Source organism: Pseudorasbora parva, chromosome 12 (genome assembly GCF_024679245.1).
Source record: "Pseudorasbora parva isolate DD20220531a chromosome 12, ASM2467924v1, whole genome shotgun sequence".
In the NCBI taxonomy this organism is placed as follows: Eukaryota; Metazoa; Chordata; class Actinopteri; order Cypriniformes; family Gobionidae; genus Pseudorasbora; species Pseudorasbora parva.
Window position 1 is genome coordinate 1,207,501 of NC_090183.1, and position 15,981 is coordinate 1,223,481.

At 39.0% G+C, this 15,981-nt stretch overlaps 1 protein-coding gene across 11 annotated transcripts in view; it reads right to left on the reverse strand.

The window, feature by feature from the left end:
* Window positions 1–13,693: 13,693 nt before the first annotated feature.
* LOC137093805 (R3H domain-containing protein 2) overlaps window positions 13,694–15,981 on the reverse strand; it is a 142,931-nt gene continuing 140,643 nt past the window's right edge. For 8 of the 11 annotated variants that reach the window (XM_067458700.1, XM_067458697.1, XM_067458699.1 and 5 more), the window contains one exon: window positions 13,695–14,499. In XM_067458700.1, the coding sequence (XP_067314801.1) occupies window positions 14,192–14,499 (308 nt within the window). In that variant the 3' untranslated portion in view covers window positions 13,695–14,191. Of the gene's footprint in view, window positions 14,500–15,981 lie in introns of all 11 variants that reach the window. The other 3 variants (XM_067458708.1, XM_067458704.1, XM_067458707.1) reach the window with 3 other exon arrangements.

Consider the following 15,981-nt stretch of genomic DNA (forward strand, 5'->3'; position numbering starts at 1 on the left):
ACTGAGAAACACACAGCTGGAGATTTGGCTTCAGCCGACACACACACTGAAATCTGCACTGCATGATGGGAGATGTTACTGTCAGAATCCAAACAAAAGACAGTGTTAAAGTATTGATGCTGAGAGAGAGAGAGCGAGAGTGTGTGTTTGTGTGTGTGTGAGAGTGTGAGAGAGAGAGAGCAGTGGTCAGACTGCAGAAACGAGGGGCATTACTGACATCTGCTGGGAGACGAGGGTAACACTTGTGCTGGAATGGTGCTAAATAATAACATATAATAATGTTATTTAAATATCAGGATTTATGAGATTTATATTATTTATAACAACCCAGATAAAAATAAATATTTAATATTTAATATTATGATTTTATGTTTTAAAATACATTTTTATATTATTTATAATAACACAAATAAAGAATATATATATTTTTTATAATATGATTTATGGTTTATTTATTTTTTATATAATGTATTATAATCATTTTAAATATTGCCACAAAAATGTATGATTCAAAAAAATATCTATCTATCTATCTATCTATCTATCTATCTATCTATCTATCTATCTATCTATCTATCTATCTATCTATCTATCTATCTATCTATCCATCCATCCATCCATCCATCCATCCATCCATCCATCCATCCATCCATCCATCCATCCATCCATCCATCCATCCATCCATCCATCCATCCATCCATCCATAGTGTAGTGCCGCCTCTACACACACCTGAGCTCCCCATTGTTAACCCGTGGGGTTTAATCTGGAGTCGGCCCACCCTCTCTAACAGCTCCAGCTCTTCTGGGAAGGCTTTCCTCAAGGTTTAGGAGTGTGTTTATGGGGATTTTTGCCCATTCTTCTAGAAGCTCATTTGTGAGGTCAGGCACTGATGTTGGACGAGAAGGCCTGGCTCTCAGTCTCCGCTCTAATTCATCCCAAAGCTGTTCTATCGGGTTGAGCTCAGGACTCTGTGCAGGCCAGTCCAGTTCCTCCACACCAAACTCCTCATCCATGTCTTTATGGAGCGACGCTTTGTGCACTGGAGCGCAGTCATGCTGGGACAGGAAGGGGCCGTCCACAAACTGATCCCACAAAGATAAGAGCATGAAATTATCCAAAATGTCTTGGTGAAGCATTAAGAGTTCCTTTCACTGGAACTAAGGGGCCGAGCCCTGAAAAACAACCCCACCCCATAATCCCCCTCCAGCAAACTTTACACTTGGCACGATGCAGTCAGGCAAGTCCCGTTCTCCTGGTGACGGCCAAACCCAGACTCGTCCATGTGATTGTCAGACTGAAGCGTGATTGGTCGCTCAGAGAACACGTCTCACTGCTCTAGAGTCCAGTGGCGGCTGCTTTACTCCACTGCATCCCACGCTTTGCATTGCTCTTGGTGATGTAAGGCTTGGATGAGCTGCTCGGCCATGGAAACCCATTCATGAAGCTCTCTCCGCTGTTCTTGAGCTCATCTGAAGGCCACAGAAGTCTGGAGGTCTGGAGCTGTTGACTCTGCAGAAAGTTGGAGACTTCTGCGCACTGTGACCCTCAGCATGCGCTGACCCCGCTCTGGGATTTAACACTTCGTGGCTGAGTTGCTAACTCCCACTAACAGTTGAGCGTGGAATATTTAGTAGTGAGGAAATGTCAGGAATGGACTTATTGGACAGGTGGCGACCTATCACGGCCCCACGCTTGAGTTCACTGAGCTCCTGAGAGCGACCCATGAACACCTGAACTCAAGAGATCTGGAGGAGCGGCCCAATACTTTTGGCAATATAGTGTATCCATCCATCTAGACCAAGAGCTCTGTTTTAGAATTGAATGATGATATTTGGTGATCATACGCCGCTCACACACTCCTCTGTATTCCTCAGTTTGAGCTTCAGGAAACGTCTGCGGTTGACAGAGGTCAGAGGTAAACTATAACACGGCCGATCTGATGTCACGCCGGCCCTGTGACGTCTGCCATCAACAGGAAGTGACCCGTATCTGACGGGGGCTTCTGTTGGCACATCATGAGAGCGCTGAAGCTTAGCGGGTATCACTGACAGAGAGAGAGAGAGAGAGAGAGAGAGAGAGAGAGAGAGAGAGAGAGAGAGAGAGAGAGAGAGAGAGAGAGAGAATATTTTTGATTTTCTTGTCCAAAAATGTTTTCAGTCTTGTTCTTCCTATTCACAGAAATTGGCAACTGACACACAGAAGCCTCTCTCTTTACGTGTTTAAAACCAGAAATAAACACTTGCATAGAGAATGTTTCATTAAAAGCCTTAAAAAAGACTAACAAAAAAAATAAAGTGTGTGTGTGTGTGTGTGTGAGCCTGTTTATGTGGTTTATGAGGACACAAATTTGTATAACTACATGGGTATTACACTGGTATTACACTATAAATGTGGTTTATGAGGACATATCAAATGTCCTCATAATTCAAATGGCCTTAAAAACATACTAAATGATGTTTTTTTTTGAGAAAGTAAAAATGCAGAATGTTTCCTGTGATGGGTAGGTTTAGGGGCAGTGTGTGTGTGTGTGTGTGATGGGTAGGTTTAGGGGCAGTGTGTGTGTGTGTGTGTGTGTGTGTGTGATGGGTAGGTTTAGGGGCAGTGTGTGTGTGTGTGTGTGTGTGTGTGTGTGTGTGTGTGTGTGATGGGTAGGTTTAGGGGCAGTGTGTGTGTGTGTGTGTGTGTGTATATGAGTGAGAGATAGATTTTTTGATTTTCAAAACCCCTTTTATTAAAGCTCCACTGTGTGATATTTTCCCCCATCTAGCGGTGTAAAGGTTTATGACCATCCGGTGAATATTAGTTTCTGTTCCTCTCAATTTCGATTTCGTTTCAACTCCTACGGTGGCCGATTTAGTCATGGCTTCCAGTTCGACCTCTTCGGTGAGTGTTGCTTCAAGTGATGAGGTTACTTTTGAAAACTATTATAATTTGCAGTTATCTAATTTGCCAAATGATCTATGATCAAATTAATCTATGTAAAATGAATAACAGTTTTACGTTTTCGTTATTTTTAACCATTTCATTGCTAACATCAGCTATCAGGTTCCCAGACGAATGCAAGCTAATCTTAGTAAAGTAACTTTATCAGTGCTGTCGTTATTCTGTGTATTGTACGACATCACTAGCGTAAGGCAAACAGATTATAATGCAATTAAAATATTAATCTCATGTTATCCGTCATAGAACACGGATTTATGTTATAAGGTAAACAATACTTCTTCATCATTGACGCGAGGAAAACTATCCTAGACGTCGTTCTAGTGTTATGCTCAGCACACCGTGATATAATTAGCCAAGCAACAATAAAACTTCCAATATACACAAATAGGCTGAATTAATATTACCTGTCGAGAAGAAAGCAGGCAACGTCGGCGATCTTTTTAAAATCGTTGCTCCTCATGAGCTCTCTCCATCTTGGAAAGGCCACTCCAACATTTACTTTTGTCTTGTTGATTTGCCTGTCGCGTTGCCGTCTTAATTCTCTTTTCCGCTTCCTTGGCGACTCTGATACATATCCCGCAATGTTACTAGGTCCCCGACCCGGGTCGAATCCGGTAATCAATCCCGGGACGTGGTTGCTTTCACACAGAAGGCGACCCGGCAATGCTCCGGGAATATTGCGGGTCCGACGTGCCGTGTGAAAGGGGCTTAAGAGTGATCCTCCATCATCATATAGCAGCCTCAAGCAATCCCCCTCTTCACATTCGACACGGTGCCATCGAGTGTTAAAACGCGAAAGGCGAAGCTTGAATTTACGGGTATGTCCCTCTTTGGCTACTGTACTTTCAAGATGGAGGAGCAACATGGCGACCGGCATCCGAACCCCTCACCCGTATGTGTTTTCAACGGCATATTATAAACTTACCAGAATACTTTATTACTAGAAAGAAGTAAATATACATTAATGAGCACATATATTTTTGAAAGAACTAAGTGATTTTAGCTAAAAATAAACTAAAAAAGTTACACAGTGTAGCTTTAAAATGTTTTTCTGTCTAGAAATTCTTAAAACAAGAAGTATTTACTAGACAAGCAAAAGTAATTGTCTTGTTTTGGGAAAAATAACTCAAAATGAAGAGAGTTTTTGCTTAAAATAAGATAAATAATCTGCCAATGGGGTGAGAAAAATAATCTTGTTTTCTGTTTGAATTAAGGTATAAAACAGCTGTTTTAAATTATAATAATATTTCACAATTTTGCCATCATCATTATCTGATAATGTGAAGAAATGCATACAATGATTTGCAGTTTCACACTTCATATAAGTGCATGAATACGATCCGTTAGTGTTGAGTGCTAAATAATAACATATAATAATGTTATTTAAATATCAGGATTTATGAGATTTAAACGAACAACACAGATAATAATAAACGTTAAATATTTAATATTATGATTTTATGTTTTAAAATACATTTTTATATTATTTATAATAACACAAATAAAGAATATATTTTTTTTTATAATACGATTTATGGTTTATTTATTTTTATATAATGTATGATAATAATTTTAAATAATAAATTAATAATATTTAAATAATAATAATTATAAATGTTAATGTTTAATGTGTTTTATTAATTTTTTCAAATGTATAATTTTAATGAATCTTTAAATTTTGATGATAATAATGATAATACATGTTATTATTTAACATAATTTATGATTTTGTTTTTTAAAATCTTTATGCTATTTATAATAACACTAATAATAATAATTTATGGTTATTGTTATGTTTTTAATGCATTTCCTATTATCATTATCAGTAATCTTTCAATATTATTAATATATTTTATATAATTATATAATAATTATTATTTGTAAAATGTTAATCATATAATACAATGTATTATTTTGTTTTAAATATATATTTTATTCCTTTTATAATAATCTCTAAAATTAAAACAACAATAATAATAGTTATTGCTATATAATATGATTTATGGTTATTTATGTTTTTATTTAATTTTGATATTAATACCAAAAAGAACAGTATAATAACTAAAATTTAGTATAAGCATCTTATTGCAATTGTGTAGAGCTGGAAGTAATGAGCTGAAGTGAGAAGGAGAAATAAATGATGGACAGAGTTTATCTTCTCCTCGTTAGAGTTGAAAGTTGAATCTGTTTCTGCGAGTCTTTCTGCAGACGAGGCAAAAAAGTTCGAACCTTCTGCTTTCAATAATGAGGCCACACACACACACACACACACACACACACACACACACACACACACACACACACACACACACACACACACATGTTTGACTATTTTATTGAGGAACTTGAATAGACTTCCATATCAAGTTAATGATATTTTATGGCCTAACTCGACCTTTGACCCCCAAACCTACCCATCACAGAAACATCGGCAACACACTAGATTTAAATAGAAACATGGTTAAGCCCTTTAACCAGTGGACCTGTGAAATATCCTCACTAGAAATGAACATAAAAAGGGTTAGGGGTAAGTTGATCCGAGTCAGTGGGTAAGTTGCACCAACTGATTGATTGAATCTGAATCAAACCCAAGTGAGATTGTAAAGATAATTTTCCTCTTTTAACAACACCTTAAATAATCTATATTTCTGTTCTTAAAGCTAACTTTAGACAACATAAAACCAACCGAATGAAGTTGAAATTTCAATATCTAAACTCGTTTGCATTTCTGAAACAATATGTTGAACCAAAGTTGTAACCTTCCCAAAAACAAATTAAACAGAGTTTGTTGAGTAAAATTAAATTAAATATAAAACAGAACTAGGATGAATGAATGAACAAACGAATTAATGAATGGACAAACGAACGAATGAACGAACAAATGAATGAATGGACAAACGAACGAATGAACGAACAAATGAATGGACAAACGAACGAATGAACGAACAAATGAATGAACGACAAACGAACGAATGAATGACAAACAAACGAATTAACGAACGGAAAAACTAAAGAATTAGCAAACAAATGAATGATTGAACGGACAAACAATTAAATGAATGGACAAACAAATGAATGAACGAACAAACAAAGAATGAATGAACGAACAAATGAAAGAATGAACAGACAAACGAGCGAATGAAAGAACAAACGAATAATCAAATGTCAGTCAGCCAGTTCTTGTCCTGCGTCTCTGCGGTGCTGATCATGTTCGGACATTAGGGATACAGGTGTTACACAATTTTTACTGTATTTCTGATCGAATAAATGCAGCCTTGGTACAAAACCGCTATTTTAAATTATACTAATATTTCATAATTTTTACTGTATTTTTGATGAAATAAATGCAGCCTTTGTATAAAACAGCTATTTTAAATTATATTAATATTGCGCAATTTTTACTGTATTTTTAATCGAATAAATGCAGCCTTGGTATAAAACAGCTATTTTAAATTATAATATTTCATAATTTTTTTACTGTATTTTTGATGAAATAAATGCAGCCTTTGTATAAAACAGCTATTTTAAATTATAATATTTCATAATTTTTTACTGTATTTTTGATGAAATAAATGCAGCCTTGGTATAAAACAGCTATTTTAAATTATAATATTTCATAATTTTTTACTGTATTTTTGATCAAATAAATGCAGCCTTTGTATAAAACAGCCGTTTTAAATTATAATATTTCATAATTTTTTACTGTATTTTTGATCAAATAAATGCAGCCTTTGTATAAAACAGCCGTTTTAAATTATATTGATATTGGGCAATTTTTACTGTATTCTTAATCAAATAAATGCAGCCTTGGTATAAAACAGCTATTTTAAATTGTAATAATATTTTGTATTTTTACTGTATTATTGAGGAAATAAATACAGCCTTTGTATAAAACAGCTATTTTAAATTATAATAATATTTCATAATTTTTTACTGTATTTTTGATCAAATAAATGCAGCCTTTGTATAAAAGTTATTTTAAATTGCAGTAAAATTTCATAATTTTTACTGTATTATTGAGGAAATAAATACAGCCTTTGTATAAAACAGCTGTTTTAAATTATATTAATATTGCGCAATTTTTACTGTATTTTTAATCGAATAAATGCAGCCTTGGTATAAAACAGCTATTTTAAATTATAATAATATTTCATAATTTTTTACTGTATTTTTGATCAAATAAATGCAGCCTTTGTATAAAACAGCTATTTTAAATTATAATTCATAATTTTTTACTGTATTTTTGATCAAATAAATGCAGCCTTTGTATAAGTTATTTTAAATTGCAGTAAAATTTCATGATTTTTACTGCTATTTTAAATTATAATTCATAATTTTTTACTGTATTTTTGATCAAATAAATGCAGCCTTTGTATAAGTTATTTTAAATTGCAGTAAAATTTCATAATTTTTACTGTATTATTGAGGAAATAAATGCAGCCTTTGTATAAAACAGCCGTTTTAAATTATATTAATATTTCGCAATTTTTACTGTATTTTTAATCGAATAAATGCAGCCTTGGTGAGCAGAAGAGATGTATTTGAAACAAATTAAACAAAATGTAGTAATTAAAAAAAAATGTATCCATGTTTGTTAGACGAGTGATTGGTTATTCCTCCTCGGCTCGTTGAAGCGTTTGGACAGATTGTGTTGGCGTGAAGCTGAACTCAGCTGTTCAGTTTATTAAACCAGACATTAGTTACTGTTCTCAGAACTGTTAGTCTGTGCTTTACGTTACTTCAGATGAACTTATTCTATATCGAACACTTGGATAAAGAAATCCCAGCCGTGCAGTCTGAATATGAGCTCCTGTGGTCTAATTATAGATCATATTCACGTCATGATGGAACTACGGAGATTATAAAGCTGTTACTATCAGCTCAGTTTCTATAGCAACACTCACATAAATGTATTACTGACAGCAAAAACACATCGTCACGACAACTCACCTCTACATGAAGAGCTCCAGCTAAAAGTGGCAATACTAATAATAATATTCATAATAATAATAATAGATGCCGAGGCCGATAGCCATTTACATTCACAATTATGTCAAACGCTCTCACTTACAGTAACTACAGTATGATGCGAACACTCATTAATAAACACCTGCCAATCCTGAGAACATGACAATCCACTCATAACGTGACATTAATGAGTAACAGGACACACACACACACACACACACACACACACACACACACACACACGAGTAGAGTAAGATAATCGTCTGATATTACAGCTGTAATCTTTATCATATTAATATTATTCAGCGGTAAAGGAGTATTTTTACTATCGTGAGGGTTTTAGAAACGCTTCATCAGCGGCAGAGACACCTGGATGACAGAACACTGATCCACTCTCTCTCTCTCTCACACACACACACACACACACACACACACACACACACACACACACGCAGAAACTCAAACACTCACACACTCACACACTCGCAGACACTCAAACACTCACACACTCGCAGACACACACAAACACACACACTCTCAGACACACAAACACTCACACACTCGCAGACACACACAAACACTCACACACTCGCAGACACACACAAACACTCACACACTCGCAGACACTCAAACACTCACACACACACACACACACACACACACACACACGCAGAAACTCAAACACTCACACACTCGCAGACACTCAAACACTCACACACTCGCAGACACACACAAACACTCACACACTCGCAGACACTCAAACACTCACACACTCGCAGAGACACTCAAACACTCACACACTCGCAGAGACACAAACACTCACACACTCGCAGAGACACAAACACTCACACACTCGCAGAGACACAAACACTCACACACTGGCAGACACACACAAACACTCACACACTTGCAGACACACACAAATACTCACACACTTGCAGACACACAAACACTCACACACTCGCAGAGACACAAACACTCACACACTCGCAGACACACACACACACACACGAGTAGAGTAAGATAATCGTCTGATATTACAGCTGTAATCTTTATCATATTAATATTATTCAGCGGTAAAGGAGTATTTTTACTATCGTGAGGGTTTTAGAAACGCTTCATCAGCGGCAGAGACACCTGGATGACAGAACACTGATCCACTCTCTCTCTCACACACACACACACACACACACACACACACACACACACACACACACACACACACTCGCAGAAACTCAAACACTCACACACTCGCAGACACTCAAACACTCACACACTCGCAGACACACACAAACACACACACTCGCAGACACACACAAACACTCACACACTCGCAAACACACACAAACACTCACACACTCGCAGACACACACAAACACTCACACACTCGCAGACACTCAAACACACACACTCGCAGACAAACACACACACTCGCAGACACACAAACACTCACACACTCGCAGACACACACAAACACTCACACACTCGCAGACACACACAAACACTCACACACTTGCAGACACACACAAACACTCACACACTGGAAGACACACACAAACACTCACACACTCGCAGACACACACAAACACTCACACACTTGCAGACACACAAACACTCACACACTCGCAGACACACACAAACACTCACACACTCGCAGACACACACAAACACACACACTCGCAGACACACACAAACACTCACACACTGGCAGACACACACAAACACTCACACACTGGCAGACACACAAACACTCACACATTGGCAGACACACACAAACACTCACACACTCGCAGACACACACACACACACACACACAAAAACTCACACACTGGCAGACACACGCAAACACTCACACACTGGCAGACACACGCAAACACTCACACACTGGCAGACACACACAAACACTCACACACTGGCAGACACACACAAACACTCACACACTGGCAGACACACGCAAACACTCACACACTGGCAGACACACACAAACACTCACACACTCGCAGACACACACAAACACTCACACACTGGCAGACACACACAAACACTCACACACTCGCAGACACACACAAACACTCAAACTGGCAGACACACGCAAACATTCACACACTCGTAGACACAAACACACACACTCGCACACACACACACACACACACGTGACTCTCTCACACACACACACTTGCAGACACACACTCAATGTTACCTGTCATTTCTTTGTGATCATTTGTGATATAACTTGCAGTGTTTCTTGTATTAATACACACCGCTGAATTAAATTTCGTAACGAATCAATCGCTCATCGTTAGTTAACACACACCTCATCTAATGTTCATTAATGAGCCCTTACTGTGTGTGTTACGTCTCTCTACACTCTAACCGATGGTGGATTATTTTAATCACTGGCATCTTCACACCAGCCTTCATAAACCCTGATTGGCTCCTCCGTGTTGCCGTAGGATGGACTTTGGGACCAAACCTGATGTTTTATAAATGTGGCTCGTTTCCTCCGACACTCATCCAGAAGAAGACACAACTCAGGAATCTTGGAGTTATCTTTTATATTTTTAAAAACAAACAAAAAATAACAGATTAAATGGAATTTACAGTAGACATTCGCAATCATTGTGCACTTTAAATACCTCAGAGACTTCCTGCACGGCTGTCGACGGAAAAACGCAAACACAACGAGGAGGAAGAGGAGGAGGAGGAGGAGGAGCGGGGAAAGAGCTTCAACTTATCCACGGGAAAAGAATCACTGAATATATAGATTATTTCTTATAATCCTTACATCACTTATATAAATATACTGAACCAAGAAAAGAAGATTCATCCGAGAGAGAGAGAGAGAGAAAGAAAATAAACGGCGCAATACAGAAGTCCACAACAGCGTTAAGGCAAAACAGAAAGCAAGAAACGCTAGAAAGTGAAAGAGGAAGAAATCCAAAGTGAACAGAGAGAAGAGGAGGAGAGAGAGAACTCGCCGGAGGAAGAGAGACAGACGGAGAGAGCTGGAGGAACACCTCATCCCTTCATCATTTACTCAGCCTCAGGTTGCTCCAAACCGGCACGACTTTATTAAAGTATCCTCATATCCTCTGAAGACCGCGGTGTCTCCGCCCAGAGCTCACCACATGATGGCCCTGATCACTCCGTTTGCAGTGCTCTCTTCTGAAGACCGCGGTGTCTCCGCCCAGAGCTCACCACATGATGGCCCTGATCACTCCGTTTGCATTGCTCTCTTCTGAAGGGTCAGTTCACCCGAAGATGGAAACGACCCCTCGACTCATCCTAGGGGTGTGACCTTCACCATCAGTCATATTAATAAACCTCCTGAATAACCCAGGCTTTAGAACGGCGGCACAAAATATGAAGCCCATAAGAGTCCATACATCCACCCCTCATAAAAGTGCCTCCATCCATCCCTCATAAAAGTGCCTCCATCCACCCCTCATAAAAGTGCCTCCATCCATCCATCTATCCATCCACCCCTCATTAAAGTGCCTCCATCCATCCATCATAAAAGTGCCTCCATCCATCCATCTATCCATCCATCCCTCATAAAAGTGCCTCCATCCATCCATCTATCCATCCACCCCTCATAAAAGTGCCTCCATCCATCCCTCATAAAAGTGCCTCCATCCACCCCTCATAAAAGTGCCTCCATCCATCCATCTATCCATCCACCCCTCATAAAAGTGCCTCCATCCATCCATCTATCCATCCACCCCTCACAAAAGTGCCTCCATCCATCCATCTATCCATCCACCCCTCATAAAAGTGCCTCCATCCATCCATCTATCCATCCACCCCTCATAAAAGTGCCTCCATCCATCCATCTATCCATCCACCCCTCATAAAAGTGCCTCCATCCATCCATCTATCCATCCACCCCTCACAAAAGTGCCTCCATCCATCCATCTATCCATCCACCCCTCATAAAAGTGCCTCCATCCATCCATCTATCCATCCACCCCTCATAAAAGTGCCTCCATCCATCCATCTATCCATCCACCCCTCATAAAAGTGCCTCCATCCATCCATCTATCCATCCACCCCTCATAAAAGTGCCTCCATCCATCCATCTATCCATCCACCCCTCATAAAAGTGCCTCCATCAATCCATAATAAAAGTGCCTCCATCCATCCATCAATCCATAATAAAAGTGCCTCCATCCATCCATCAATCCATCATAAAAGTGCCTCCCATCCATCCATCCATCCATCCATCCACTCATCCATCATAAAAGTGCTCCACACGGCTCCGTTCTTCTAAAGCGAATCAATGCGTTTGTGTAAGAAAAATATCCATATTTAACGTTATAAAGTAAAATATCCAGCTGCCCGCGGACCGCCTTCTGTATAAAACTCAAACAGAAAGTGTGACACCTCTGGCCACTCAAAACGCTTACGCTACATCTGACGTCATCGCCAGCTTCCCTTTACTCGTAAGTTGCATACGGAAGGTGGATGGATGCACTATTATGATGGATAAATGCACTTTTATGATGGATGGATGACCTTTTATGATGGATAGATACACTTTTATGATGGACAGATGCACTTTTATGATGGACAGATGCACTTTTATGATGGACAGATGCACTTTTATGATGGACGGATGCACTTTTATGATGGATGGATGCACTTTTATGATGGATGGATGCACTTTTATGATGGACAGATGCACTTTTATGATGGACAGATGCACTTTTATGATGGATGGATGCACTTTTATGATGGATGGATGCACTTTTATGACGGATGGATGCACTTTTATGATGGATAGATGCACTTTTATGATGGACAGATGCACTTTTATGATGGACAGATGCACTTTTATGATGGATGGATGCACTTTTATGATGGATGGATGCACTTTTATGACGGATGGATGCACTTTTATGATGGATAGATGCACTTTTATGATGGACAGATGCACTTTTATGATGGACAGATGCACTTTTATGATGGACGGATGCACTTTTATGATGGACAGATGCACTTTTATGATGGACAGATGCACTTTTATGATGGATGGATGCACTTTTATGATGGATGGATGCACTTTTATGACGGATGGATGCACTTTTATGATGGATAGATGCACTTTTATGATGGACAGATGCACTTTTATGATGGATAGATGCACTTTTATGATGGACAGATGCACTTTTATGATGGACAGATGCACTTTTATGATGGACAGATGCACTTTTATGATGGATAGATGCACTTTTATGATGGACAGATGCACTTTTATGATGGACAGATGCACTTTTATGATGGACAGATGCACTTTTATGATGGATAGATGCACTTTTATGATGGATGGATGCACTTTTATGACGGATGGATGCACTTTTATGATGGATAGATGCACTTTTATGATGGATAGATGCTCTTTTATGATGGATAGATGCACTTTTATGACGGATGGATGCACTTTTATGATGGATAGATGCTCTTTTATGATGGATAGATGCACTTTTATGACGGATGGATGCACTTTTATGATGGATAGATGCACTTTTATGATGGATGGATGCACTTTTATGATGGATAGATGTACTTTTATGATGGACAGATGCACTTTTATGATGGATAGATGTACTTTTATGATGGATAGATGTACTTTTATGATGGACAGATGCACTTTTATGATGGACAGATGCACTTTTATGATGGATAGATGCACTTTTATGATGGATAGATGCACTTTTATGATGGATAGATGTACTTTTATGATGGATAGATGCACTTTTATGATGGATAGATGTACTTTTATGATGGACAGATGCACTTTTATGATGGATAGATGTACTTTTATGATGGATAGATGTACTTTTATGATGGACAGATGCACTTTTTCAGGCCATTATAAATCTTGGATTATCCAGGACATAATTTTAGGTTTTAATATAACTGATTGTATTCGTCTGAAAGAAAGGAGAGGAAAGGAGAGTAAATCATGGGCTAATCTTCATTTTTGGGTGAACTATCCCTTTAATAATACTTTGATGTTTTCTCAGAGAAGGATCTTGGTTTGTGCTCCACTGAAATACCGTCATACGGGTTTGGAACGACACGAGATCCTGATGTTCGCCGCCTGCTTGTGTCTGAGTGTGTGCGCGTGTCATACGATACACATACAACGCATCACGCTTCTGTGCCACATGTGCTCTTCTGGTCATGATACAAAATAATAAAAAAGATCCCTAAGGAAGGTGAGGATGAGCTCTTCCCTTTGCCGCCTTCCTGCGGTCTCTCTCTCTCTCTCCCGACTCACTGCGAGCTCGCTCTCTCCAGCACGCGCAAGTCATAGTTCTTTTTGGTGGCGCGCAGTTTGAACAAACTGGCTCCGCTGTTGTTGAGTTTGAAGGATGCGCTCTGGGCCGCCATGGTGTTTGGGAATACGGCCACGACGGTGTAAAGATGAGCGGGGTCGCCGCCGCAGGGGCCCCGGGGACACTGAGGGTCCTTCAGCCACTGAATCTTGGCACCGCAGAGCGAAAGTTGGTTGAAAAGCTTCTCCGCCTCCGGACGGGAAATGCCCTCAGGAAGGTCTGTCACCTCCAGCACCCGACTGACCACTAGAGGGAGACAGAGATCGACAAATCAACAAGGATATATGAAGAGCTCTTTTACTAATTTATTTGAAATTAGTAGCTGTGTAATAAGCGGGATAATGTCCACCCAAACAGTTGTTACTCTGTCAGGGTTTATTCTGCGATAACAACCGGCTGGGTGGACATTATCCCTTACGTAAAAAAATGTTTTGAATGACAAAAACTGACACTTTTTCATCCATATTAGACTATATGAGCTATAAAAGCCTGATGTATCAAATATGATACAAAACATAATACACATATACATCCTTTTATTTATAATATTTTGAGTGAAGAATCAATTGATTTATTTGAGAGAGAGATTTCCCTGAGTATTATGTGAAACGTCAGGCGTTCAAGGGTTAAATGAGTATTGAGTATGGCTCTGGTGTGTGTGTGTGTGTGTGTGTGTGCAGGGCTCGAAATTAATGCTTGTCCATGACAAGCAGAGCAGGACAGTAGCTCAGCTCATTTACTCGAGTCCAGAGGCGGAGCGGGGGGGGGGGGGCTAATTGGGCTTAAGCCCCGAATCTTTTAGTAAAAAAAAAAAAAAAAAAAAAAAAAATTTTTTTTTTGTTTCATTTCCTCTCAGTCTTTCAGTCTGGAGCGGCAAAAATGAAACAAAAGCTCTATTACCGTGTGTGTGGCGGTCGGCAATGCATCGCACATCATTCAGCTTGTTTGCCAATGCCAACAGCCAATAAAAACTAACGAAGAAGAATATACATCTTCTTCTTCGTCGTTGTCATCAAGGATTGGGGCTTTTGTATTTCACCGGCGTCGTAGTGAACTATAGTTAACATGGACACTACACATTTTTTTAAAAAGGAACACTAAACCTCACCGGCCAGAGAGAGATTCTGCGTCAGACGAAAGTGTTACAGGTTTGTGAATCCACTGTTGTAACACTTGAGTGACATGAGAAGCTAGCGAGTTAAAGTTAGGTGTTAGGCTACTTATTAAGGCGAGACACGACAGGTGAAAACATTGTCAATTTTGAGATTTTGGGTCAGTTTACTCCCTTAACATGTAAGCTTTCATGTCACAATAAAAAAGGCAACATTACACATTTAAGGGTGTTATTTCATTATATTTTGTCACCGTGCGCCTTTAGATTTCTACCTGAAATCATCCAAAGTTACTCTAACGCGAGCTCCCGTGCCGTCTCCATTCACAGAAGCATGTCATGGCTGGTATCATTATAAAGCTCTCAGTCTGACACACAGCGCTGTCTAATCCAAATATGGCCATTTCCTTTGTAGAACTAACCAACCGTGAAAGTTTGCAGCCGAATACAACATCTGATTGGTCATGGATTCTGATATAGCAAATTTGTCAGCTAAGCACAAAGTAAACCAAACTGAACTCTAAAGATTAGTAATGATGTTTACACCAAATTCCAATCTCACCTATGCAGGCTAACTTAAACATAGTCAGATAATGGTTGCCTTTTTTATTTGCCAG